Source organism: Lissotriton vulgaris, unplaced genomic scaffold (assembly GCF_964263255.1).
Source record: "Lissotriton vulgaris unplaced genomic scaffold, aLisVul1.2 SCAFFOLD_3532, whole genome shotgun sequence".
NCBI lineage: Eukaryota > Metazoa > Chordata > Amphibia > Caudata > Salamandridae > Lissotriton > Lissotriton vulgaris.
Window position 1 is genome coordinate 146,657 of NW_028248847.1, and position 26,087 is coordinate 172,743.

At 46.4% G+C, this 26,087-nt stretch overlaps 1 protein-coding gene across 1 annotated transcript in view; it reads left to right on the plus strand.

Annotated features, from left to right (window-relative positions):
* LOC147663797 (scavenger receptor cysteine-rich domain-containing group B protein-like) overlaps positions 1-26,087 on the plus strand; it is a gene marked incomplete at its 3' end in the record, with an annotated part of 206,849 nt that overhangs the window by 138,464 nt on the left and 42,298 nt on the right. Inside the window, exon 16 of the mRNA XM_086950198.1 lies at positions 25,343-25,393. Coding sequence (XP_086806324.1) covers positions 25,343-25,393 — 51 coding nt within the window. The remainder of the gene's footprint in view (positions 1-25,342; positions 25,394-26,087) is intronic.

The following is a 26,087-nucleotide window of genomic DNA, read 5'->3' on the forward strand; positions in this document are numbered from 1 at the left end:
CCAGCAGCTGCCCAAATGATCTTTAAAGCTCATGACCATTTCCCACTCTCTGCCACTTCTATTGTTGCCCTTCCACTGGGTTATTTTTACAGGCCCCCATTGAGACTCCAGAGCGAGAGTGCCCCTTATATTTCAGTCTCAAATAGATTCGAGGCCTTATCTAACTTGGACGAACAAGGCTGACTATCAGTAAATCAATTGGCTACAGTGGACCCATGGGTTGATGGGGTCATCGCAGAGGAAGATATTCCTCTTCCTGTGATTAACCTGCCACCCCCCACACCCCCTATCGAAGAGCTCGGTCCCCTCATTCAGGGACCCATTGAATCTAATCCTATTCTGCAGTCATCTGGTGTTCCTGGATTTAAAATTCTATCATGGAACATAGCAGGTCTTCGGTCCAAAAGGGGGAGATTAATTGGGAACTTTTCCTTGCTAGCCACCACATCATTGCTCTGCAGGAAACATGGGATTCGAAAGAACCCTACTTTCTGGACGGTTACTTGTCATTTTGTAAATATGCTGTTCCCCCTAGAAAGGGGGGATCAAGTTGGGGGCTTTTGTTGCTAATTAGTCTAAAATGATTGTATAGGGTAAAGGTAATAGATACATGCTCACCATACATTCTAGCAGTTGAACTAACAGGTAAAAACTTACAGAGTTTTTTAGTGGTTAATTTTTATAACTCCTTTACAAGAAGTGATGATTTAGAGCATTTAAAACTTTTTGTTGCCTTTTTGGATGACTATGGGGCTACGGTCGATGTGTCCTACCATACATTATTCCTTGGTGATTTTAACATTCACGTTTGTCCTACAAATTGCATATCAAGATTAGAAGAGGAGTATGGCCCACAGGGGCTAACACATTTTTTGCATACAAACTCTGGGTCTTTTCTAGAGAGCTTTTTATCGACCTATAATCTGATCTGCCCTGTAGAGTCGAACGTTTCATCTCCCATCTTTACATATACGGGCCAAGGTGACCCAAGTATCATCGACTTAAATGTGTAAAAAGGGATCCCCTGTAACTAGTAGAAGTTCCTAAGACAGAGCAACAATATTTCTAATATAACAGATTCCTAGGCAACTAAAACCCTGCAGTATGGCAGGTACAACAACACAAAAGATAATAACAGAACTGCAGTGTACTTAACTGATATTGACAACATTTCTAGAAAAATATTGTTCATTTATTATTATAAAAAATATACATAAGAAAGACAAGTAAAAAACAATCTTGTTATCAAACATATAAATGATCACAAAACATGCCAAATCATATGAGGCATAAAATGATAAAAACAATGTATACAAATTAAATACACATTCAATAATAAGACACAATACAAAAAATTGAAGCAACAAAGTGGGTAGGATGTGGATCTCTACGCTCGTTTCAGCGTATGACACGCCTTCTTCTGGAGAACCACTTGAAGATTCTAACCATAAAACATAATAAACAAATAGCTAAACATCACATATCATATACTGTGGTACACTGAGACTATTAAAAAACAGGTTATAGTGCATGATGCAGTTAACAAAAAAGCTGGCTGGTGCTAAGGAAGAAAAAATATGATGTGATAAAACAGAGAAGCTTTTAACCACCCCCAAGTGAGAATAGCTAAAGAAAGTATAGACCAATGACTCAACCTACCAGAGTTGTGCATATAAAGATTGTGACAGAGAAAATGCCCAAGTAATGCCCTTATACGTGATGGACATGCTAGGAGGTACCTTAAAACAGATATTTTGTCATACCTAAAATAGTTTAAAAACGATTGCGCTAGGTTTGCGCAAAAGGACGTATCTCCAAGGCAGCAGAAAACTAAACAGAGAGAGGGAAGGATAACCAAAGATCTATATTATTAATGCATGCCTATGAAAGAAGAGAGAAGTGACTGAGGCTAAAAACTAAACCATGTGAGCAAATATGCTGTATAATTACCGAATATAATCCACAAAGTTGTGTAACCAATGATATGTGGCAACATCAAGAGGAGAAAAAAACGGATTCCAATTTCCGTTTCTGAATGAAAAATGAAAGATGTTAAAAAAGCTGTAGGCTATTATGTGAACCAGGTTTGAAGAAGGTTGTGTCAACCTAAGTGAAAATAATTTAAAAATAACTACCTGGTAAAGTGTAATTCAAACAATCACCCGAAGGTGAACCTTGTGTTGTGGCGAGAAAAATCACCGCTTGAAAATAAAATAAAAGGCTGGTCCTTGAGGATACAGGTAACCAGTAGAGTTGAACCTACAAAACAGCATGTGATTTATGAATTCAACTAACTTGAGAAAATGAAAACTCAAAAGGACCTCTACTGCTCAATAGGTATCCCAGCATGATTACTTTAAATAAGTAAATGATGAAAGTCAGGATAGGAATGATCCTTAAGTTTCAATCAGAGACAGGTCGCCGCTGGCACCAACTTTTGATGAGCTAAAACGAAAAACCCAACATCTAATGCGTGGATTTATATGGCTGAGATACCCGCCACCCCCTCTCAACACAATCCCCAAGAATTGGGAAACCGGAAAGAGTTCTTGAACTTTTGGAAGGCGGGAAGGGAGTTACCCTTCCCGGCCGTATTTATTAAAATATGAAACAAAATTAAAACATTAAAATAACAGTTTCATATTATGTACAATTTCATTTCCACATTACGATGTTTGGCTAACCTTAACAGATCTCTAATACAAAGGTTCTCCTAGCCGAACTAACATCCTACAAAACATTTGACTTGAAATTGTACATCCTAACGTTAAGGGCCAACGGCAAGGTCGTAACCGGTGTCAGATCCCTAAACCAGAAATACCCCCCTCACTTGTGAGAGGAGCGACCGCACAGAGGCGTACCTCAAGTGCATCTACCAATTTCCCTTTGTACTTGACGGGGGCCCCAATAAACTCAACGCCATTTAACGGTCGTTCGAGGACTCGTGTGAGGTGTCTAAAAGGTAGCGTAAACCCCCTCCCGCACCCCACACAACTTACCCATCTGCCGTCGCAGATGTCCTGGCCCCGGGAAATTCCCCAGGAGGGGCAGTAGCCCCTCCTATCCAGGAAGGGGCCTTGACCACCTTTCCTTTCCTTCCGGCGGCCTCTCCTTAGACAGGACCGCCTCCCCGTTGAGGGGCCAATTGGCCACCTCCCCCGAGCGCTCCCATCCGTAATGGGTGACGCCCCCCCATAGGGATCTTCGACTTACTGCTCACCGATCATGACCTTACCGCCCGACCAAAATAAATACGACAATTCTACCTAAGTTACTAAGATTACAAAGCAAACATCACTTATTACCAAGCGTAAATACTGATCAATCCTTGTTCCAAATTACTTTATTTGCAAAACATACTGAAAATAACCAATCTTTATTGCATCTTAAGAAATTTCACGACAATCATCACAACCTGTAAGAAAACAGAGAAAACAAAAAGACTACTATATCAACTGTATTCACAACGAATCGCTGTCCTCAGGGGCTGGTGGGTGGGTCAAAATTGCTCTTCGTTCCGTCTCGAGCTCACGTGCAGCGGGGAGGTGCAGCTTCAGAGCACAGGAACAAGAGGATGCTTTCTTGGCTTCCGCTCCTTTTATCCGTCTTCGGGGTGGGCGTAAACCCGCCCCCGCCTGCCTCCGAGGGCGTGGCCGGCCGCGTCGGTGTCTAGGCCAGCCCACTCTAGGGCGGGAAAAGGCGCGCCCCGGCTACGCCGCTTCGGGCATACCAGCCGAGACTCGCCTCCCGCCCAAGATGGCTTTCCGGGGGGATCGTGGTACTCCACCATACGTTCGGGGGGACCGAATGGTCGCCCCTTTCCATATGGCTGAGATACCCGCCACCCCCTCTCAACACAATCCCCAAGAATTGGGAAACCGGAAACAGTTCTTGAACTTTTGGAAGGCGGGAAGGGAGTTACCCTTCCCGGCCGTATTTATTAAAATATGAAACAAAATTAAAACATTAAAATAACAGTTTCATATTATGTACAATTTCATTTCCACATTACGATGTTTGGCTAACCTTAACAGATCTCTAATACAAAGGTTCTCCTAGCCGAACTAACATCCTACAAAACATTTGACTTGAAATTGTACATCCTAACGTTAAGGGCCAACGGCAAGGTCGTAACCGGTGTCAGATCCCTAAACCAGAAATACCCCCCTCACTTGTGAGAGGAGCGACCGCACAGAGGCGTACCTCAAGTGCATCTACCAATTTCCCTTTGTACTTGACGGGGGCCCCAATAAACTCGACGCCATTTAACGGTCGTTCGAGGACTCGTGTGAGGTGTCTAAAAGGTAGCGTAAACCCCCTCCCGCACCCCACACAACTTACCCATCTGCCGTCGCAGATGTCCTGGCCCCGGGAAATTCCCCAGGAGGGGCAGTAGCCCCTCCTATCCAGGAAGGGGCCTTGACCACCTTTCCTTTCCTTCCGGCGGCCTCTCCTTAGACAGGACCGCCTCCCCGTTGAGGGGCCAATTGGCCACCTCCCCCGAGCGCTCCCATCCGTAATGGGTGACGCCCCCTCATAGGGATCTTCGAATTACTGCTCACCGATCATGACCTTACCGCCACAGGCCGGATAGTTGACCGGCTATCCGGACCCCCCACAAAACACTCCTACCTAAAGGTCATGCTGTAAACCCCTTAACCAAGCTATGAAGTCTCCTATGAGTAACTCGTTCCCCACCCGGGACAAATGAACACCGTCCCCCAAATACATACTGTCCCCTTTGATACAACCATGCGAAACAGAATGCAGTGTATTTGAACGAAACAATCTACTCACTTTGTTATTTATCTTTCTTACTGAATGATTCAGTGCAGTAACCGAAATAGCCCCCCGCCACACTTTCCGTGGGATCATATGGGACCATGCAATCGTGCACCCTGGAACTCTTCTTGCCAACCAACTTACTGTGGAAAGCATTGCCTCGAGAAGAAGTCGTCTACCAGTGGCCACCAGATCGTTACCCCCAAGATGGACTATGATTATAGACGGCGGTGACCTCGTCCGCTCTAACAAACCCTCAAAAAAGATTTGAAACTGGTCAATACAGAGCCCGCCCTTTCCGTAGAAGGACACCCTGTACCCGTATTCCCCAGCCATGTGACTCATATCACCTGCTTTGAATACGTCCACGGCACGCCTCACATATGAGTGGCCCACGACCCACACCTCCTTATTCGCAGACGGTGATTTCTGACCGCTGGTCCCCAGGAGTCGGGTCGACTGTACAGTCCGCCCCGCTTCGTAAGCTTGCGTAACGGAAAATCAAACAGAGACAAGAAGCGTGAGTATATCATTACAGCTTCACAACATGTGCAACCGCACATACCTTTTATAACAATTAGAGGACCAACGCCCCACACGTTTTACTTGCTCCACACTCAGACCCCTGGCTGTAGCCTCAGTAGCAGCCCCTATCCGAAAGGAATGGGTCCCGAACTCACCGGGGTTCAAGCCCGCGGCCGAAATAGACATCGCAAGCACCCTCCGGAACTGAAACCTCATCAGTGGGGTGGCGTCAGCGTGTCTCAACAAGGTCCCCCCCCATGCTGCCACCCTCTGCGCTAAATATTCCTCTACGCACACAACAGGGCACATGGAAGACCCGGGGATCCTCTGAATGATTACGCAGTCCCCGATTGCACCCTGATCGGATTTGGACCTAACAAACGAGACCGTCATCGTCTCCTCCCTGACCTGAATGTGTTCCCGGCACAGTCCCCCCATCGTATCTCGCTTGTTCTTTGCCACTAATTCGCTTACCCGCATAGCCCCATGGAATGCTAGTGCAAATGCGGCTCGGAACAACACTGCTTCGTACTGGGATGAACACGTTGCCGGTAGTACGGACAATAACAGGGTCAACCTATCCAGACCTATCGGGTGCCTATCGTCTACTCTGCGACCCTCAAGGCGTTGCCACCCACGTAGCGCTTTCTGCACAACGAAAGACGCTGTCGGGTCCTGGATCCCATGAGCCTTTGCCATAAAGGAAATGGCGGCCCGATGCCTCTGGGCCGTAGCTACTGATTTGCCTGCCTGATGTAAAGAGAGCAGGAATTTCACTACAAACTCTTCCTGACCCCAAAGCTCCCCCCCGGCAGTACCCAAAAAGGCCCAATAGGAACGGAACGCCCCTTCATATGCCTTCCTCGTCCTGGGTGCTAAACTCTCTCCCACAAGGTTTTGTAGTTCGGGGCACCGAGAGACCAGAGAGCTTCGGGAAAGGGTGCCGCCACCGGGTCCGCTGTGGGCAGAAAACCCCAGAAGGCCTGCATACGGAAACAAGAAAGCGCATCAGCCGCCTGGTTCATCACCCCCGGCACGTGTCGCGCCCTAAACAGTACATTCAGTTGCATGCATAACAACACAATTTCCTTGAGCAGTCTCAGAATCAATTTGCATCGTGCTGCCTGATTATTGATACACTCAACCACGGTCATGTTATCAGACCAGAACACCACAGAGTGATCCCTAAACCCTTCAGGCCATGTTTTCAAAGCCACCAGAATAGGGAACAGTTCGAGAAAAGCAATGTTACTCGTCAACCCGCACTCATGCCACCATGACGGCCATTTTTGAGCCGACCATTGTGTACCCAATATGGCGCCAAAACCCATACTCCCCGCCGAGTCTGTCCAAAGCCCCAACTCCTCGGAAGACACCGCTGGTTTGTTCCAGACAATTCGACCATTGAAATCCGCCAGGAATGCAATCCAAATGCACATGTCCTGGCGAACCTCTGCCGAGAGTCTTGTGCGGTGATGTCCTTCCTTCAAGCCGACCATGGATTGTGCAATCGAGTGGGAAAAGGGGCGCGCCATCGGTATCACTTTTAGGGCAAAATTCAACTGACCCACCACCTGTTGCAATTGATGCAGGTTTACTTTCGTTGCACGAATACATGTCTCAAGGGATAACCTGAATTTTAACACTTTTTCTTTGGGTAATCGAAAACAACCTTCCACCGAGTCGAGCTCGATCCCCAGAAACTCGATCAAGGTCGAGGGACCCACAGTCTTACCTGGCGCCAATGGCACACCAAATTGATTCATTAGGACACAAAATTCATGTAAAGCCTGTCCACACTCAGGATCCCCGGCTGCCCCCAAAAACAGAAAGTCATCGAGATAATGCATCACATGTTGAAAACCTGTCTTCCTTGTGAATACCCACTGCAGAAAACAACTGAACTTCTCGAAATAGGCACATGAAATCGAGCATCCCATTGGCATACATCTATCCATGTAATAGCGACCCTGAAACTGAAAACCAAGGAGACGCTGATCGTCTGGGTGTACCGGGAGCAACCGGAATGCTGATTCGATGTCCGATTTTGCCATCAGCGTCCCGGGCCCCAGGCGATTCAACATGGCAACGGCCTCATCGAAAGATGCGTACCGCACTGAACATACTTCCGGGTCTATTGCGTCATTCACGGAAAGACCCCGTGGGGCCGACAAATTATGTATCAGCCGAAACTCACCTGGGTCCTTCTTGGGGACCACCCCTAGAGGGGAACAAACAAAGTTAGCAACCGGTGGCAAATCGAATGGACCGGCGACACGACCTCGAGTCACCTCTTTCCCAATCTTTACCTGCACCACCGCCGTGTGCTGTAAGACCGACATTTGATTCTTACAGTTTGGTACCCCCTGAAAATCCCCCACTGGGATGCGGAAACCATATGAAAACCCGTTTCGTAACACCCCAGCGGAAGCATGATCCGGGTATTCGCTGAGCCAAGGAATCATTGCCATGGTGTCAATCGGGGTCGGTAAAGGCGCCCCTCGGACTATATTAGACCTGTTTGGCGCCTCCCTTACCACCGTTATCACCCGTTTTGGCTCTGCACATGGACTCAGGATGGGATGGCTGCCCACACCCTCCACACTCATGTCTGAATTTGCATGACCCCTGGGGCCTCGTACATTTCCCTCTGTTAAAATTCCAACAGATCCCCCTTTTACCTGTGTTGCCACTCGGCTTCGAGTGGTACTCGTTACCTGCACCCGTCCGAAAGGGTGTCCCAGAGTTTTGGCGGGAAGATTCCCCCCCGTTACTCCCTACCAATGATACCTTCAACGTCCCTGTACTCTCCATTTTTTGCCATGACACGGAGTCGTAACAATCCCAAGTCAACAATGGGTTGTGTTCTTTAGCTTTTCTAAACAGATTGTCATAGCAGAACCACTGATTGCCCCCATATGCCACAGAATACTCCATAATACGCGACTGATAAATGGGTAACTCGGTCAACAACTCGGGCCTGCGCTCACCCATGATGGAAGTAAAAATGCCCCACGCTCTGCCCCAAGTACCAATGGTCTCGTCGACCTTAAAGGCGGCCATTTTTGCGCGCCAAACACTCGGATGCATGAGCTCCTTTTGACTCTTCACATGCTCAATCTCGTAATGGTCGGTAAGCAATGAAAACATGTTTACATATTTATCCGCCCAAATCAATTCCTTAATTTCTTGTGGGACGTGCTGGGCAATCTTCTCCCTTCGAGAAGGTACAGACCCCTCCCCCGCAATCGGCAATGGCCGCTTACCTGAAGTAGACCCCGCGCTTGTCGCCGAACTTGGGCCTGCTGTACTTCCACCCGCCGGAACCTGCGGGGGAACAGAAGATGTTGCCTTCGCAGCCTTCCTAGATTCCCGCAGTTGCCTCATTACTGCCCGGGCGTCGTCAGCCGTGGCGCCCTCGCTATCGTTTCCCAACCACGCTGCCAATTGTGCCGCTAACTCGGGGGGCATATCCTCCCTGTTCACGGGGGTGACCACCACAGGGATTGGATTCCCCTCTTTCGGCACCGGGATTGGCTCCTCTCGTGGGGTTTCGGGAACCGGGGTGTCTCCCCCAAGTGCTCCCCTTCTGGGCCTCTTGCTTTTTCCACCGGGGATTGTTCCCTGCAAAGGCCGTTTCGGTCCTCCCTCCCCGTCCTTAGCCTCCACCTTTTTCTTCAGATCGGCTATCTCCTTCATGAGCATGCGGAGCATCTCCTCGGTACCGACCCGCTTTCCGACTTTCTTGGGCATTCTCAGACGGGATATCTGTAAGACAAAAGAAAGATTACAACGCTCAAAATTGCTCTTCGTTCCGTCTCGAGCTCACGTGCAGCGGGGAGGTGCAGCTTCAGAGCACAGGAACAAGAGGATGCTTTCTTGGCTTCCGCTCCTTTTATCCGTCTTCGGGGTGGGCGTAAACCCGCCCCCGCCTGCCTCCGAGGGCGTGGCCGGCCGCGTCGGTGTCTAGGCCAGCCCACTCTAGGGCGGGAAAAGGCGCGCCCCGGCTACGCCGCTTCGGGCATACCAGCCGAGACTCGCCTCCCGCCCAAGATGGCTTCCCGGGGGGATCGTGGTACTCCACCATACGTTCGGGGGGACCGAATGGTTGCCCCTTTCCATTCATGAAGGATGAAGAAGACTCCAAAAAATAATAAGTAAAATCTAAAGTTATATAAATGCCCAGCTCCGTATTTTGAATGTATATATTTACAGGGCGACCCTAACTACGTATGACCACTACAATCAACCTTGCATGCGAATTATACGTCTACAAATAGCCTACTAATTCATTACATTTGCTTAAAAGGTGGACACTAAGTGAAACAAATGAATGCAAGACCAGGCATTTAGCCGTGCAAGAACCTAATACAGACAGCCAACACAATAATAACTACTTACGGGCAGCCTGGCGTGGAGTATACACATATGTGGGATTCCGACCTGGATGAAGTTTGAAATGAAACAGAAAACTATAAGTCGCGTGCAAAAGCGGAGCCCACGAACGTGCCGGAAAGGGTCGCACGCTGAAGACGTCACGACAATGGGCCTGATGGGTAAAAACAACTAGAGTGCGGTAACAAAAACAAGAAAGAATGAATGAAAACGTGCGTGAACAAGAGCACACATGCGTATAAAAGAAAAACACGTGCTAATATTGTCCTAGCAATGGACGTGATAAAATAAATATCCTATCACACGGAACAAAAAATACGAGCATAAAATGGACGTGTCGCCGACTGGTACGTGAAAATACATAGAGAAAACCAAATATACGGAGAAGACTAAAACTAAACCACAAATGAAAATAATTTGGTATGCAAAAAGTAAAATAACATGCGAAACCTATTTAATGAAAGAAAAATCCTTATACTGTACAGAATAATAATGACATAAGAAGAAGAGAATAAAAGATGAATTAAAACTCCGGCGAAGGAGGCACTATGTTATGTTATGTTATGGTATGTTATAAAAGGTTTTGTAGCGCGCTCAAATACTCTGGAGTGTCCTGGAGCGAGCTCATGCAGAGAGACAGAATGAGTGGAAATGGAAGTTATAGTGCCATGTGACCCCTGACCCTGCTTCAGGGCTGGTCACTCCACACGCTGCGCAGACTCCCCCGTGAGTGTGCCCAGGTACCTCAGCTACTGCCGCTACTTTCTCTGGTCCACCGCTGCTCCCGCAGGACTCTGGGTCCTGTAGTCCGTGCGCCTCCCTGCCCGTGAATCGCCACTGCTCCTGCAGCTGAGGATTCTAGGCTTGCTCTGTGCCACGCTTCTCTTCCTTTTTCCCCGCCCTTGTCTCTTGATTATCTCCCCTTCACCTCCGGTTCCTGCTCTTTTTCCCCCCTCTCTCCGATCCCCGCTGCTGCTTCCCTGTGGCCCCGCCCCCTCTCCTCAGTGCCCCTTCCCATTCGCCACCCCACTCCCGCCTCCCAGCTGCTCCTCCCTCCCACTTCGCCATTTATGGAGGAGTCCACGCCAAAGGCAAGCCTGTCTGCGCCAGTCCTAGCCTGGACCGTGCCCAGTGCCAGAACCCCTGGTCCTCGTCGATGCCAGTGCACCCGATGAACTTACGACGCCACAACCCTCCACGCACTCAATGCCGGCCAGAACCCCGCCTGCTACGGAGCCACCCCGAAACACATCCACGGACCCTTCACCTGCCAAGCCTGCAATTCACCTGCCTCCGAACCTGCACCACACCCGCCAAGCCGAGCCCCAGCAACAACCACCTCAAGTGCATCCTGCTCAACACCCGCTCCGTCCACAGGCACGCCGTCGAACTCTGGAACCACCTCGACTCAACATCAACAGACGTCACCTTCCTCACAGAAACATGGATGAACGCCTCCTCAGCCCCTGACATCTCCATAGCCATCCCGGAGGGCTACAAGATCACCCGAAGGGACCGCGTCAACCAAACCGAAGGAAGCATCGCCATCGTCCACAGAAACACCAGCCGCATCACGACCAACTCCAACGACACCCTCACCGCCGCCGAGCACCTTCACTTCCAGATACACACCGACCCCAAGACCACCCTCAGAGGCACCCTCATCTACAGACCCCTGGGACCACGCACACAATTCAGCGAAGCCCTCGCAGACTTCGTCAGTCCGCACGCCCTCACCTCCACAGACTACATCCTCCTAGGGGACTTCAACTTCCACCTGGAGAACAACAAGGACTGCAACACCGCCGCCCTGCTGGATAACCTTGCCAACCTCTGACTCAAGAAACTGGTGAACACCCCCACCCACTACGCCGGCCACACGCTCGACCCCATCTTCTCCTCCAGCAGGAACATCTCCTTCAGCCACTCAACCGGACTACACTGGACAGACCACAGTTGCGTCCACTTCAGCTTAAGGAGAACCACGACCCACCACCACCCACAACAGGTTCCCCGCAGAAACTGGAGCAAGATCACCGCCGACCAGCTCACCACCACCCTCAGCCAGAACCCGCCCACCAACACGACGGACCCCAATAAGCAGCCCGCAACCTCACACAGTGGCTCATCAACTGCGCCGACGAACTCGCACCACTGAAGAATCCTCCCAGCAGACCCGGCAGCAGGAAAGCCTCCTGGTTTACCAACAAACTCAAAAAGAAAACCTGCTGCACCCTCGAGAAAGCCTGGCGCCACGACCAGACAGCAGAACACATGACCGCCCTCAAGAACGCCACCCCCAAACACCACCAGCTGATCCGCACCACCAAGAAGACAACATTCAAAGAACAACTGGACAACAACACCCACAACAACAAGGAATTCTTCAGCATTGTTAAAGAGCTCTTCAACCCCAGCACCTGCAACAACGACATCACACCCTCGCAAGACCTCTGCGACTCACTCGCCTCGTTCTTCCACCGCAAGATTGCCGACATACACAACAGCTTCAGCGCGCAGACCACGGACCCAACCACCGAACCAACGCCCCCCCACCACCACCCTCTGCACCTGGACCCCGGTCAGCACTAAAGACACCACCTGCCTGATGAACACCATCCACTCCGGCTCCCCTACCGACCCTTGCCCACACAACATCTTCAACAAAGCCGACTCCATCATCGCACCCCAACTCCGGAACATCATCAACAGCTCCTTTGCATCCGCCACCTTCCCAGAGAGGTGGAAACATGCCGAGCTGAGCGCCCTCCTGAAGAAACTCACCGCGGACCCCACGGACCTCAAGAACTTCTGCCCCATGTTGCTCCTCCCTTTTCCAGCCAAAGTCATCGAGAACACCGTCAACAGACAACTCTCCGCCTTCCTCGAGACCAACGGATCCCTCGACCCCTCACAGTCTGGGTTCCGAGCAAACCACAGCACCGAGACCGCCCTCATCGCAGCCACCGACAACATCAGGTCCCTGCTCGACAACAGAGAAACTGCTGCCCTCATCCTCCTGGACCTCTCAGCAGCCTTCGACACCGTATGCCACCGCACCCTGATACAGCGCCTCAGCAACACCGGAATCCAAGGAGCGGCCCTGGAGTGCATCATCTCGTTCCTCGACGGAAGAACCCAGAGAGTCCGCCTCCCCCCGTCCCGCTCCTCGGCCACCGAAGTCATCTGAGGCGTTCCGCAAGGATCCTCACTCAGCCCCACCCTCTTCAACGTCTACATGAGCCCTCTCGCAGCCATCTTACGCTGAAACAACCTCAACATCATCTCCTACGCCGACGACACCCAGCTGATCCTCTCCCTCACCAACGACCCTGCCTCTGCCAAAAGCCAACCTCCAGGAAGGAATGAAAGACGTCGCGGAATGGATGAAGATCAGCCGTCTGAAACTGAACTCAGACATTCTCGAACCATCTCCCTCTGCCTGGGACGACTCCTGGTGGCCCCCTGCCCTGGGCACCGCACCCAAGCCAACGGACCATGCACGCAACCTGGGCTTCATCCCGGACTCCTCCCTCACAATGACCAAGCAAGTCAACGCCGTCTCGTCATCCTGCTTTAACACCCTGCGCATGCCTCGAAAGAACTTCCGATAGATCCCCACTGAAACCAGGAAGACGATCACCCAGGCCCTCGTCACCAGCCGTCTGGACTACGGGAACACCCTCTACGCTGGAACCACAGCCAAACTCCAGAAAAGACTCCAGCGCATTCAGAACGCCTCAGCACGACTCATCCTGGACATCCCTCACCACAGCCACATATCTGCCCACCTGAAAGACCTGCACTGGCTCCCCGTCAACAAGAGGATCACATTCAGACTCCTCACCCACGCACACAAAGCTCTCCACGACACGGGCCCGAAGTACCTCAGCAGCCGACTCACATTCTACACACCCACCCGCCACCTCCGTTCCGCCAGCCTCGCCGTCACCTCCGTCCCACGAATCCACAAATCCACCGTCGGAGGAAGATCCTTCTCCTACCTGGCAGCCAAGACATGGAACTCCCTCCCCACCCACCTAAGGTGACCCTGGACCATCTCTCCTTCAGGAAACAACTCAAGACCTGGCTGTTTGAGCAGTAGCGACCCTCACCCCCTCAGCGCCTTGAGACTCTAACGGGTGAGTAGCGCGCTATACAAATTCTGCTGATTGATTGATTGATTGATTGAAAAGATGCCGTTTTTGTGCTTTTTTAAAGAACAAGGTGAAAAAATGGCGTATCGCCAGTTGGACTCCGTTGTGGAGGCCTCCCATGCTTTGCACCCGGCCCAGTCAGGGTTTTGTCCTGCCTATAGCACTGAAGCAGCACTGGTTGAGATGTCAGAGGTTATTAGGGCGTGCCTGGACGGAGGGCAGAGCGGCATTGATTTTGTTAGACCTCTCTGCCGCCTTTGACACGGTGCCCCATCAGCTTCTTCTCACCAGGCTGTCTGCTATTGGTATTACTAGCTCCGCCTTGGAGTGGCTGACATCCTTCCTGAATAATCGGACCCAACAGGTGTGGATGCCGCCCCACGCGTCCTCAGCCAGGACACTATCCACTGGGGTGCCTCAGGGGTCTACTCTCAGTCCCCTGCTGTTTAATATTTATTTGACCCCTCTGATTTTCTTGGGTGAACAACTAGTTGCAAAAATCATTGCCTACGTTGATGACACCCAGCTACTGTACACTTGGCCAGGTGCCGATCTGGATACCTCCTCTATCCAGCTCTGCCTCTCATCGGTCTTCCGTTGGCTTGCACTTGCTCAACTGAAGTGCAATGAGGAAAAATCTGAAGTTCTCCTCTACGGAGATTTTCCAACCAATTTCAGAGAACTATTGTGGCCACCCGATGCTCCCTGCCCCCATTCGACGGGAAACTTGGCAAAAAACTTGGGAGTGTGGTTTAGTGAAAACCTTAAATTTGAGGATCACATAAAAAAATTAACCGGCGTTTGCTTTGGCACTCTCAAAGCTTTACGCAGATTATTTCCCTTGCTTCCGAGGGAGGTGAAAGAAACAGTGTCGCGTGCCCTTATCCTTTCTCATTTAGACTACGCGAACACCTTGTTCATCGGCATCCCAGCTTACTTGATCAAGTGTCTTCAGATTATTCAGAACGCTGTCGCTAGACTTCTTTTTAACATCTCGAGTAGGTCTAGCGTACGGCAACATCTGCGTAGTCTACACTGGTTGCCAGTGGCCCAACGGGTTCTGTTTAAGACTCTGGTTCTATCTTTCAGAGTCACACATGGTCAAGGACCTAACTACCTTAGGAGGCGTTTCTCCATGTATGTCCCCAACCGCCGCCTTAGGTCGGCCAACCAGTGCCGACTGGCTCTCCCACGATTCCAGCACGCATGTTTAGGTGGACAATCCATCTCTGTAAAAGCAGCAAGGGCTTGGAATGCACTTCCTTTGCAACTTCGCGCCACTCACGATCTTCATCTCTTTAGGTGTAAAACTATCATGAACAATATATAGGAGCAACTGAAGAAGAAACACGTACTTTGCTCAGTAGGGGAATTATTTGATGTTATATTTTATGGTGTTTTCCCAGGGTATTTCATTGTTCGGACCCTTGGGGTATGATGCCAAGGTAAAGATAAAAAAAACTTCACTTTTTTTGCGAACAAATTCAGAATTGATACTATTCTCAGTATTGCAGTTCTCTATAATGAACAAACGGATGTCCGTGGGTTTATGTTCACACTCCAAGAAATGTTTCACAAGTGGGGAACTAGTTTTGGAAGTACGAATTGCTGAACGGTGTTCAGTCAACCGAGTACAAAACAATCTGCCTGTCTCTCCCACATAACCAAGTCCGCAGGGGCAAATAAGAAGATAGATGATGTTTTTGGTCTTACAGTTTGAGAACTTAGCGGGTCGAAAGGTAAACCCTTGATAGGTGCAGCTAGCACCTACTAATGCTGAATCACAGGCCAAACAGGTGTTACATTTGTATGTGCCAGTGATGGGGGAATTACCGTCAATTGTTTTTTGGATAAAGGAGGGACCCTCTCTGTACCTGGAGCGAGTAATATGGCCCTTGATGTTCCTGTTTCTTCTGTGTGCAAACATTGGTTTCTGCATTTTTTCATTTTCTTCTAAATTACTGTAAAGGATATGCCAATTATCTACATTTTAGTCTCAGGATTATTGACGTCTTACTAGGTACTTTCTGTGCAACCCATACATGCCGGAGTGACCACAACCTTTTGACTCTGATTATCAATATCTCTGTTACTGAGAAGACTAAACCCCTGGTTCACATAACCAACTCCAATATCGCCCCAAAAGAGCAAGCCCGCAGGTTAAGATGGGAGGTAATTACCCCAGATAGTTTTCTTGAAAATCTATATACCGACTGCGCAGAGGAGTTTGGAATTTGTATGGACCAGGATTCCGATCCATCAATAATCCTAGGTGCATTTGACTGTATTACCAGGCAGGCAGCGATAAACTTGACAGTCCCTTGCAAACTAAGGCCCAAGAACCATAAAAAATGGTTTGACCAAGCCTGTGTTAGTATGCACAGAGTGTTCTTAGAGGAGCTTAATGTGAAGCCTAGGGACCCTGATAGGGTTAAGCAAACCAGAAGGGCCTATAAAACTTAAGTTCAAAAAGAAAGTCGCAGCTAAGAGAGATGGCTTGGGACGAACGTAGCCAAGCAAGTGTCTTGGCGAATAGCACTAGGTTTTGGACCATGGTAAATAGCCCCACTTTTGATGATTCCACTAACTCTGTTAATGATTATCTTATCTCTCCAGAGAGGTGGGCTCAGCACTTTGGGGGCGTATACAGTGACGTGAACCAGGGGTCTATTAGTTGGCCAGGGGAGACAGATTGTGTCTTAAATGCCCTGGGCTTCAAACTGTACGAAGTCACTGAGTCAATTATGTCAACAACAAGGGGGAAGGCACCAGGCCTGGATGGGGTGCCGGCTGATCTTTACAGGGCAGATCCTATTCTTTGGGCAAAAATCCTAAGCTTTATTTTTTAACGCTGCAACCCAGGTCGGCTTTCTCCCGTCTTGGGCGAAGGCGGTAATTGTCCTGATTTTTAAAAAGGGCTCAAGAGAGGATCCGGCCTGTTATAGACCGATCTCACTCTTGGATTCCACAGCTAAAATAATAGGGAAAGTTGTTTAACAGATTGGTTGGAAAAAAACAGCATCATCTCTGATCTTCTATATGGTTTTAGACAGGGAAAGGGCACAGTGGGATAATGTCTTAATTTACATTTAGTAATAGGGAAGTAAACGGTCACAAAGCGTGGGGATCTCCATTTGGCTTTTATGGACCTAACCACAGCTTTTGACCTTGTAAATAGACCAAAACTTTGGGCATCCCTTCACAGCATCCGCATGGAGGCAGATTTGATCTCATTCTTGGCGGCCATTCATGAAAACACCACAGCCGCTGTCCGTTATAATGAAGATGGTGGCCTAACTGAAGCATAGGCTGTCAAGAGAGGGGTGTGAAAGGGGTGCATTTTAGCTTCCCTGTGTTTCACACTTTCTATAAACAAACCTGGGGATGCCCTGATATCCTCTTGTAAAGATGACCCAAAAGTTGGCCCAAAACTGATTTACTGTATGCCGATGATGCGGTTTTAGTGGCAAGGACGTCACGAGGGCTGCAGTCTCTTTTAGATTGTTTTATAGATTTTATGGACTCTCTAGATCTAATCACAAATCATAAAAAGTCACCCTCAATGACTATTGGTACAGCTAGAGCAAGGAATGCTACATTTTACTGTAAGGGAATGAAACGTAGAAAGGGCCCCGCCTTCTCATCTTTAGGCGTTCTTTTTGATGAAAGACGTTCGTCGTCCACCCAGCGTGTCCATAAAAAGAACACCCTTGCTAGAGCCTCTGGGGCCATCCTAGAGTTTGCTAGAAGAATTGGCTCCAAACCGCTCCCTGCCCTCATGATGATCTACAATGCCAAGTGTCTCCCTATGGTAACCTATGGGAGTGATGTTTGGGGATATATAGAGACCGGTAAAATCCAGTTGAAAATATTTTTTTTCGTAAGTTGCTGTCAGTCCCGGCCTCCACCCTAATTTCGGATCAGATTGCGGTTGCCCCATCATTATGCTGGCTGAGAATTTGGGCCCAACCGCCCCCCTAATTTGAACCAATTGAGCATCCAAGATTGCGTTTCTCTGGACAAAGGGTTAGAAATACCTTGGGTCCGTTACATTAAGACACAAATGGAATCTCTTGGTTGTCCTGACTTATTCCTAAGCCCTAGAGCTCTTGGTAAGTCAGCTATCAGATGATTAAAGCAGCAGCTCTTGGCTAGATCCATGTTAATAAGGGAAGAAAGGGAATTAGTCAAACCCACTGTGAGGAGCTTTGTCACGCTGAACTTAGGTAGGCAGATACAGCCATATTTAACATATATAAATAAACCATACCATCTATTTGCTTTAATTAGATTTAAGCATAATGTGGTGCCCTGGCTACTTGCCTTTCCAAAGGTTTTTTTTAAAGAAGGGACATTGGCCCCCTGTCCCTGTGACAACTTCTCGGAACAGAATACCCTACATATGATATTTTTTTGCGAGTTTTATGTTTCGTTACACATGAAATTTATCATCCAACTATTAAGAGGGTGGAATTTCGAGCAAATCAGTCCAGCTTTGGCTTATTTGCAAATGTTAGCATCCCCAGTAGTTTGCTTTGGGGTTGCAAGTTTGATCATCGGGGCAAATAGGAGCAGGAATAGACTCACTGTACCATAGTGTGGACTTTGTTAATTTTTAACCTGTCTTTGGGAAATTGTTATGTTAATAGTGGACATTTGATTAGGATAAACTTTTTATATATTTATTTAAATACTAAGGAATGCTTTGTCTGGTAGGATGGCCTAGAATTTGAGGTCTCATGGTGAACCTGCTAAAGGTGTGGGAACTGGAATGAATTATTGTACAAATGTAATTTGTTTTAATGTGCTATGCTCTGTGATGTGCACTTTGATGGTTTTAAATTGTAACCGAATAAAGTAACTTTTTGACTTTGAATAAGTGAATATGAGTAGGAGGGACTGAGTGAAGGCATGCGAGTGTATTAAAAGGAGTGAATGATTGGAGGTTTTGAGAGGGAATGGAAGTGAACCATAGGTGTAGCTTTCAATTTCGCAGCAGGTGTAGTTGAACCAGGGCCCAAAGTCATTAAGCCTTGAAGGGTGAGTGTATGTAAGTGTGCTTGTAAGTGAGAATGAGAATGTTTGTGTTTAACAGTGAGTGGGAGTGAAAATGAGGAAATGAGAGAATATGAGTTACAGTGAGGATTAAGGAAGAGAGTAAATGTAGGAAGAATTGGGTATGAGTGAGATTGAGATTGAAATAAATGGGTTAAACTCCTGGCACGTTATGCTCCACCACTTTTAGAGATCACTAGCCACAACTTTCCAGAGAAACAGAACACCTACCCCAATGCCTTTTTCTCAGTTCTGTGCGCAAGCTCACACCTCATCAAGTGGCCTATCCAGCTCACCCGTGTCAGTGGACAATGGGCTTCTAGAAGCTTTTGGCAGGGAAGACGTGACTTTCTAAAAGTACCTTTTCTAAAATCTGTATTACAAATCTCACTTTGCCAGGGAATTGGGCTTGTAATAAATATTTTTAAAAAGTCAAAGAAAGAACTTTGTAATTGTTTCCTAGGTGGGGATAACTTTATAACATTTTATATTGTTGATAAAAGCTTTCCTATGGAACAACTAACCCTTTGGGGGACCTTGTCACTGTAAGTACATGTTTAACCTTTAGGGACCATAGTGCTACTTTTGCACCACTGGAGTGTCACGTCTGTTGATGTTTTTTCACTGGTGGGTGGTCTTCAATTGGGTAGTGGCCCACTACAGGGAAGTTCACAATATAATATGAAAACAATCACCAATAAAATGCGATGCCTAATGATAGAGAGAACCACCCCTTTCTCCAAAATGTGGCTTGGGCCAACTAAAAAATATTATTACATTCTCCAGCAAACTCTTATGATAATCAATGTAATAATGATTCCATCATTTCGTTCATATCCACTTCTTTATTGTTCTTCTTCGAAAATTCTTCTGTTCTCAGCCAACACGTGTTTTGCTGCAACTATCGCGCCTTCTTGAGATCTAGGAAATTACATATAAATAAGGATCACTGCACCATCAATATTAACTACCAGTTAGATGTAGTAATTTTTACACATTTGATTTGGTTGAGCATGTTTGGAGCATGATAAGAACTCCACTGATCTCACCATGGATGATTTGATCTAATTGTTGGTTATTAATGGTGTAGTAGCGATCCTTATTTATATGTAAGTTCGTGATAATTGTGACAAGACACGTGTTGTCTGAAAACAGATGAATTAGCGGAGAAGAAGAATAAAGAAGTGGATATAAACTAAATGCTGGAATCATTCTTAAATTGATTTTCTTAAGTGTATGCTGGGGAATGAAAGTAATACACTTTTTTGATGCTCCAGCAGCGCAGTATGCAGCAGTATATTTACAAGGCCAAGCAAAGCCACTTTGCGTGGCTTTTTATGGCATTTTAAATATGTGCTCCTTTTATGCAAAACACTTCATGAAAGTGGTGTTCCATGGGTTATGCTCAGGGTATTCCCAGGCACCACCCATGGAATCAGAAGCATTCCCAGATTTTTGTGGAATCGAAAATCGAATGGGAATGCGTATGATTCCAACACCTCCCCCTACCACAGGGGAGGCATAGGAGTGGCTCAATGAGGAGAAATACTTGTATTTCTCCTTGTTTCTCCTCTTTCTGCGCGTGCTGCATTCTGCAGCAGGCAAAGAAAGAGGAAACTGCCATCAATGATTGGCAGGCACCCTTGCAACATGGCACAAATGTGTCTGCGTTGGCGCACAGACGCTGTTTTTGCACCAGCGGGGAGAGAAGGACAAGATTGCGCCGCATCTTGTAGACACCACCCCCTTTTGTACCGCATCTTGTAGACACAGCACATTCCTGCCCTTTGCTTTCGATGCATGGCAGCACAGTAGGAAGACCTGCTTCTCTGCCGTGTGTCAAAAGTTTGTAAATGAGGCCCTAAATGCTTACATTCCCTATTTTTAAGTACCATGCACCTGTCCATATGGGTATTAATTCTACTTTGGGGTGACATAATAATATTTAAAACGAGACTTTAAGCCTGACAAAAGAGGTTATTTTGAGAGGTCTAATTATTAGTTTTAAAACTGCACAGATAGGATGCAATGGTAGGCCTGCCATCATGTGTGTACTGTAGAGGGTAGCACACTTGGTGCTGGAGTTCACCAGTGACATTTAACAAAAAGGTATACTTTGTCCCATGTACTACGGACTTATAGGTAAGTTAAATATGCCAATTAGGAGTATAGCCAATTTCAACAGGTTTAAGGGTCAGAACGCATACACTGAGGCCTGGTTAGTAGAAAATGAGGCTAATCGTGCAAAAAGAGGCATTTTTCTACATAGGTGGCAAGGTGGCACTGTCATCCCCACCTCTATACTTTGCTGTCCTGTCTGTGGTGTCCCCAAAAATTAAATTTTATTTCCATTAATATTTATTCTGTATGCTCTACCTCAGGCACATTGAATGCAATGGTTTTGTTGCATTTACTTAAGTATTTTAAAACGATATTCATTGCTCAAAAAGGCAAAATAAATCTAGAGTGTTACTTTTAACAATCGCAAAGAGGCTAATAGCTTTTTCTACCTGGACAATGCCACAAAGAATGACACAACTGAGATCTTGGTTCCTTTGAGTAACACCTCACTTTAGGAATAGCAGTCCTGACAACATTCTTGTGTGACCCACCTACTCCTATGCGCTATGTAAAAATGCTAGATGTCAATGAAGATTCCTTTCTCAATATGTCTACACAGACCAGTTCAGCAGCTATTGCATGCTATTTTCACCTATAGACCTTATAGGGATATATCAACATTCTTTCTTTTCTCACAAAGTAATGATTGTCAATACTTTCATGTCCTAGTTGGTGGAATATTCCAAGGCAATATATTTGAATCTTCGATATCCTCACTAAAATACTCTGACTTATTGAAAAAGAATCTATGAGGTTCTTGGTAGGGCTGTCTGCAATGGATCATGTTACTTCATCAGCACTACTTCCGATTCATGAGATATTAAAATATAAGGCATTGGGTCTAGTCCATAAATCAAGGCATAACTGTAGACAAACGCCGTTGTCTGAGTTGTTCAACTCCTAACGTATTTTGTTGCATTTAATATCAGCTGATCACCATCTAGTGCACCTTCTCAAACTCAAACATGTTCAAACTGGTTGCAGAGCTATCTCGATTCTGCTGCATCTTTTTGGAACCCCTTACCTCTGCTGTCCAGAAGGAAGATAATGTATTAAAATTTTAAAAATCCATAAATGCTGGCAATATCTCCATTAGCAATTCGCTATGACCCTTGTCAAACAATCAATTTTTGACGGCACCACCATGTTTTCATTTAATTTGTTCAATTGTGTTTCATTTTGTTTTATTTTGTTTCATTTTGTATTATGTAACAGTTCTATGTAGCGTAGACTTCGCCACAAGACGTTAGTGGGCGTTACATGTTACAGTGACAGCAATTTACTAACCAAACCGTGCATGGGAATGGCTACAGATAGAGAGAGCAGAAAGGGGAAAGCAGAACTGTTAAAAGGAAATCAATTATTATTTCTACTGCACCCTCGAGTTCAGATTGTGTCTGAAAATCGTAGTTTCGGTATATGCAAAACAGGTGATGTTTACTGCTACTCGAAGTAACGTAACTGGTTTCCTGCAAAATATATCTTCAAGAAGAAGCCAGGAAATGTGATTTTATTCCTAATTAGCCACATATACAGGAAGTGTCATCACTATATTTCACAGCATCTACCTCTACAAGAAATGACACCATTTGCTTTCACAGCATGCACCTCTTCAGGAAGGAACATCACTGGTTTCTCACCAAAATAATCTTTAAAAGAATAGGCCAAACAAGCAGACATCATTCTCTATCATACACCTCCTCATGAGTGACATCATTGCATTTCCCAGCATCCAAATCAACAGGAAGTGACATCATGGGTTAATTATCAAAACTATCTTAAAAAGAAGCCGCCAGACCAGCAGACGTTGTTTCATCTACCTAATCCACCTTAGCAAAAAGTGGCAGTAGTGCATTTCCCATCATCCACCACTTCGGGAAGTGACAACACTGGGCTTCTGCCAAAACCATTTTTAAAGATGAAGCCAGGCAAGACTTCAATCTCCATCATCCAGCTGCACCTGAGGTAATATCACTGTATTTCCCAGCATCCATCTCTTTACATCACTTCCTGCCTTATCCCAACTTCAGACAATTCATGATGGCGTGACACTGCTCTGACATCCTCACCAAAGGCAATATAGACAAGAGCATTGAGAGCATTGCTTGTTGGGGCTTGTTAGAGGCAGGCCTCTGTTCCTCGGCATCCTAAAAGGTAAGGTATACACATGTACCGTAGCCGGGACCCTACACTGCCCTTCCTGTCAATCACACCCAGATGTAGGCCACACGAATATTCATATAGCTTCCTTACAAAATGTACACCAAACCTCATGCACATCCCTCTAACCACAACACAGCCTCAAAGTACCCACCAGACATTCTAACTCATGCTTATTAGCGCATTCTTTGTAATTTTCCACCCCACACATTGCAGACCTCCTTACCTATCACATCTTGACACAGGCTTCATTACAGAAACACGATTCGATTCTCCCCCACATTTTTGTACACCCTGGATGCTCTTGTTCCCACGAGCTGTAGCAGCCATTGTGCAGACCATACACATAAGAAAGGAGGAGTTTGTTGTCATCCATAGGGTCTAACACCTTGGACAAACAAGTGAGACTCAACTCCCTGGGGCCCCTCATGTGCCCCTTTCCATTCTTTGCAACTGAACCCGCTGCCTTATCTTCAGACCTTCGGCTAGAGTAAGGACTTCATTGACAAATTCTCAGATTTCCTGACCAATTCAGCCATCCAACACACCCACTCCTCCCTTCTGGGTGACTTCAGCCTTCATAAAAATGCAAACTCATTAGAACAAAATCTTTTTTGCAATTCCCTCATTGTGGTAGAGTCCATCAATAAGCTAAAGGTTATATTCTTTACTTTTTCTTCTCACCATCATTGATGGTGCTTCCCCATCCCACTCAGTATCAACAACAGACGTTCAAATCCTAAAAAAGAGTTCTCTATTGAAAACCAAAAGCTTGATCTCATTTCTTGCCTTCTAAACGTCTGACATCTACACCATTCCAGCATTTATTAACACTGCTCATCGCACACATGTACCAGCTGGCTCCTGCTTGGAAGGAGACCAGTCAGCAGCCATCCTAGAGGAAAGTAACATTTATGGTAACATTTCACATTTTACTGTAGAATTTCCTAAAGAAGAAACTTTGAACTGGCTTGCCTTAGCCGAATGGCAGGATAGTCTTGGCCTCATGGTATTTCTTGCTTCCAATTAAGTTCTCACTTTGGCCTTGGCATCTAACCTGTCTTGTCCGGAAACAGCCATTGTTGTTACATCCCAGTACCCATTACAACGCAAGCCGTTACAACGACTTGCTGTAGGGGGCGCTCTAAGCTAAGGAATAGTATAATTTACTATTCCAACACCTTCCCTACTATTGCACACACTGGAGTTGGAATAGTAAATTATACTATTCCAACATCCAGCGCCCCCTACAGCAAGTCGTTGTAATCGCATGCGTTGTAAACACATGCTTTGTAAACACATGCTTTGTAGTGGTATACATTCACCTTGGCCAGAATGTGGAGAGGCTGTCTGCAGACATTAATCAACTAACAGTGCTAGTTGTCCTAGACTTGGTCTTGCCTGTCGGCTCCTTTGGCACTCTGTCTAAGGTAGACAAGCTAAAGGATTTGTGTGATTGAAAAGGATATAAGAACACCCTTCTAGCATTTCAGAATTAAGTAATTGACTTCTTGATTGTGCACAATTATGCTGTAAATATCAATGGATTTGCCAGACTTATGTGGGGGAACTGGTTGCAGCAAGAAGAAGGAGCACATCTCCTAATCTTCTGTTGTTTCCAATACACCAACACTTGAAGGGCTCCGAAGGATACATTTGATTACATGTGTACCATAATGTTTATAAAGCTTATCCTGAACACTGCAAGCACCCTCCCTGAACCACTTCAGGGCTTTGAATTCTCTAACGATTAAATCAAAAAACTAGTGTGCAGCTTGAAAAGTATGTGTTATCCCATTCCCTAATGGCTGTAATACCATTCGATTAACCACTTGTGATATTAATTAGAAACTCTAGCCACTTCCGAACCTCAATTTGGTTTCAGACTCCGTTAATCCAAGGTTACTGGATTTTATAATGATCTACACACTGTTGTCCTGAGCATCCAGAGTTGTACTTGAAAGAACTTCATTTCTTCATATTCCTTAGTCACTGAATTCCTGCATCAGATCAGTATCAACTAAATGAAATCTATGCATGTTCATGTGGAAATTAAATAATATCTAGGCAAAGAAGTTCATCAAAAGCCACATACTCAATTCCTGTGTGGGTGAGCTTACATATTGTACATTTGCTTCTCTCCATAGATTTCCCGACTACACATACCACGCCCATTTCCAGGAACACTACTGCGCCAGGTAAGATCAATCAATGAGGACATTTCTGTTGATACAGGGCAAGGACTATCGATGGAGGAATAAACGAATATTGGAATTTTTAGAGAGTATAAGGACAAGAGGGAATATTAAAGTATTCGTAAATGGTGTGCGAGCAGTGTAGGACATCAGAGGAGCAATTATCTCTTCTCAATGTACGTGGAACTGATGGATACAGCTTTATTGCTAGTGGCTAGTGGCTTTAAGGATTTAGGTACAAAAGGAATAGGAGGCCCCCTGAAGTACGGTCTGGGACCAGGGGAATGACAAGAAGAAGTTGCAATGTCCCTAAAGTCAAGGATGCCCGTGAGAGAAACCCCTCCGGGTTTGAGTACACACTACACAAGTTCAATTACTGGACGCAACCAGCAAGTATCAAAACAAAAACTATAACTATCAATGGTCAAATTTAGACAACAGCATGCTGAGGTAACATTCATTCAAATGACAATATCAAAGAAAAATGTTTGATTTTTATATGACAGGAAAAGACACTGCGATACAATTAAAAGGTAAACATGAGTTTATTACACATTCCTAAATAAATTAAAAGAAAACATTTTCATACAATTGTAAAGTGTATCATGTTATACAAAAAGTTTATACAATATTACGTAAAACATTAAAAATGTTCATGGGAACACAAGTCGACGCGGCGTTTCGGTTAAAAAACCTT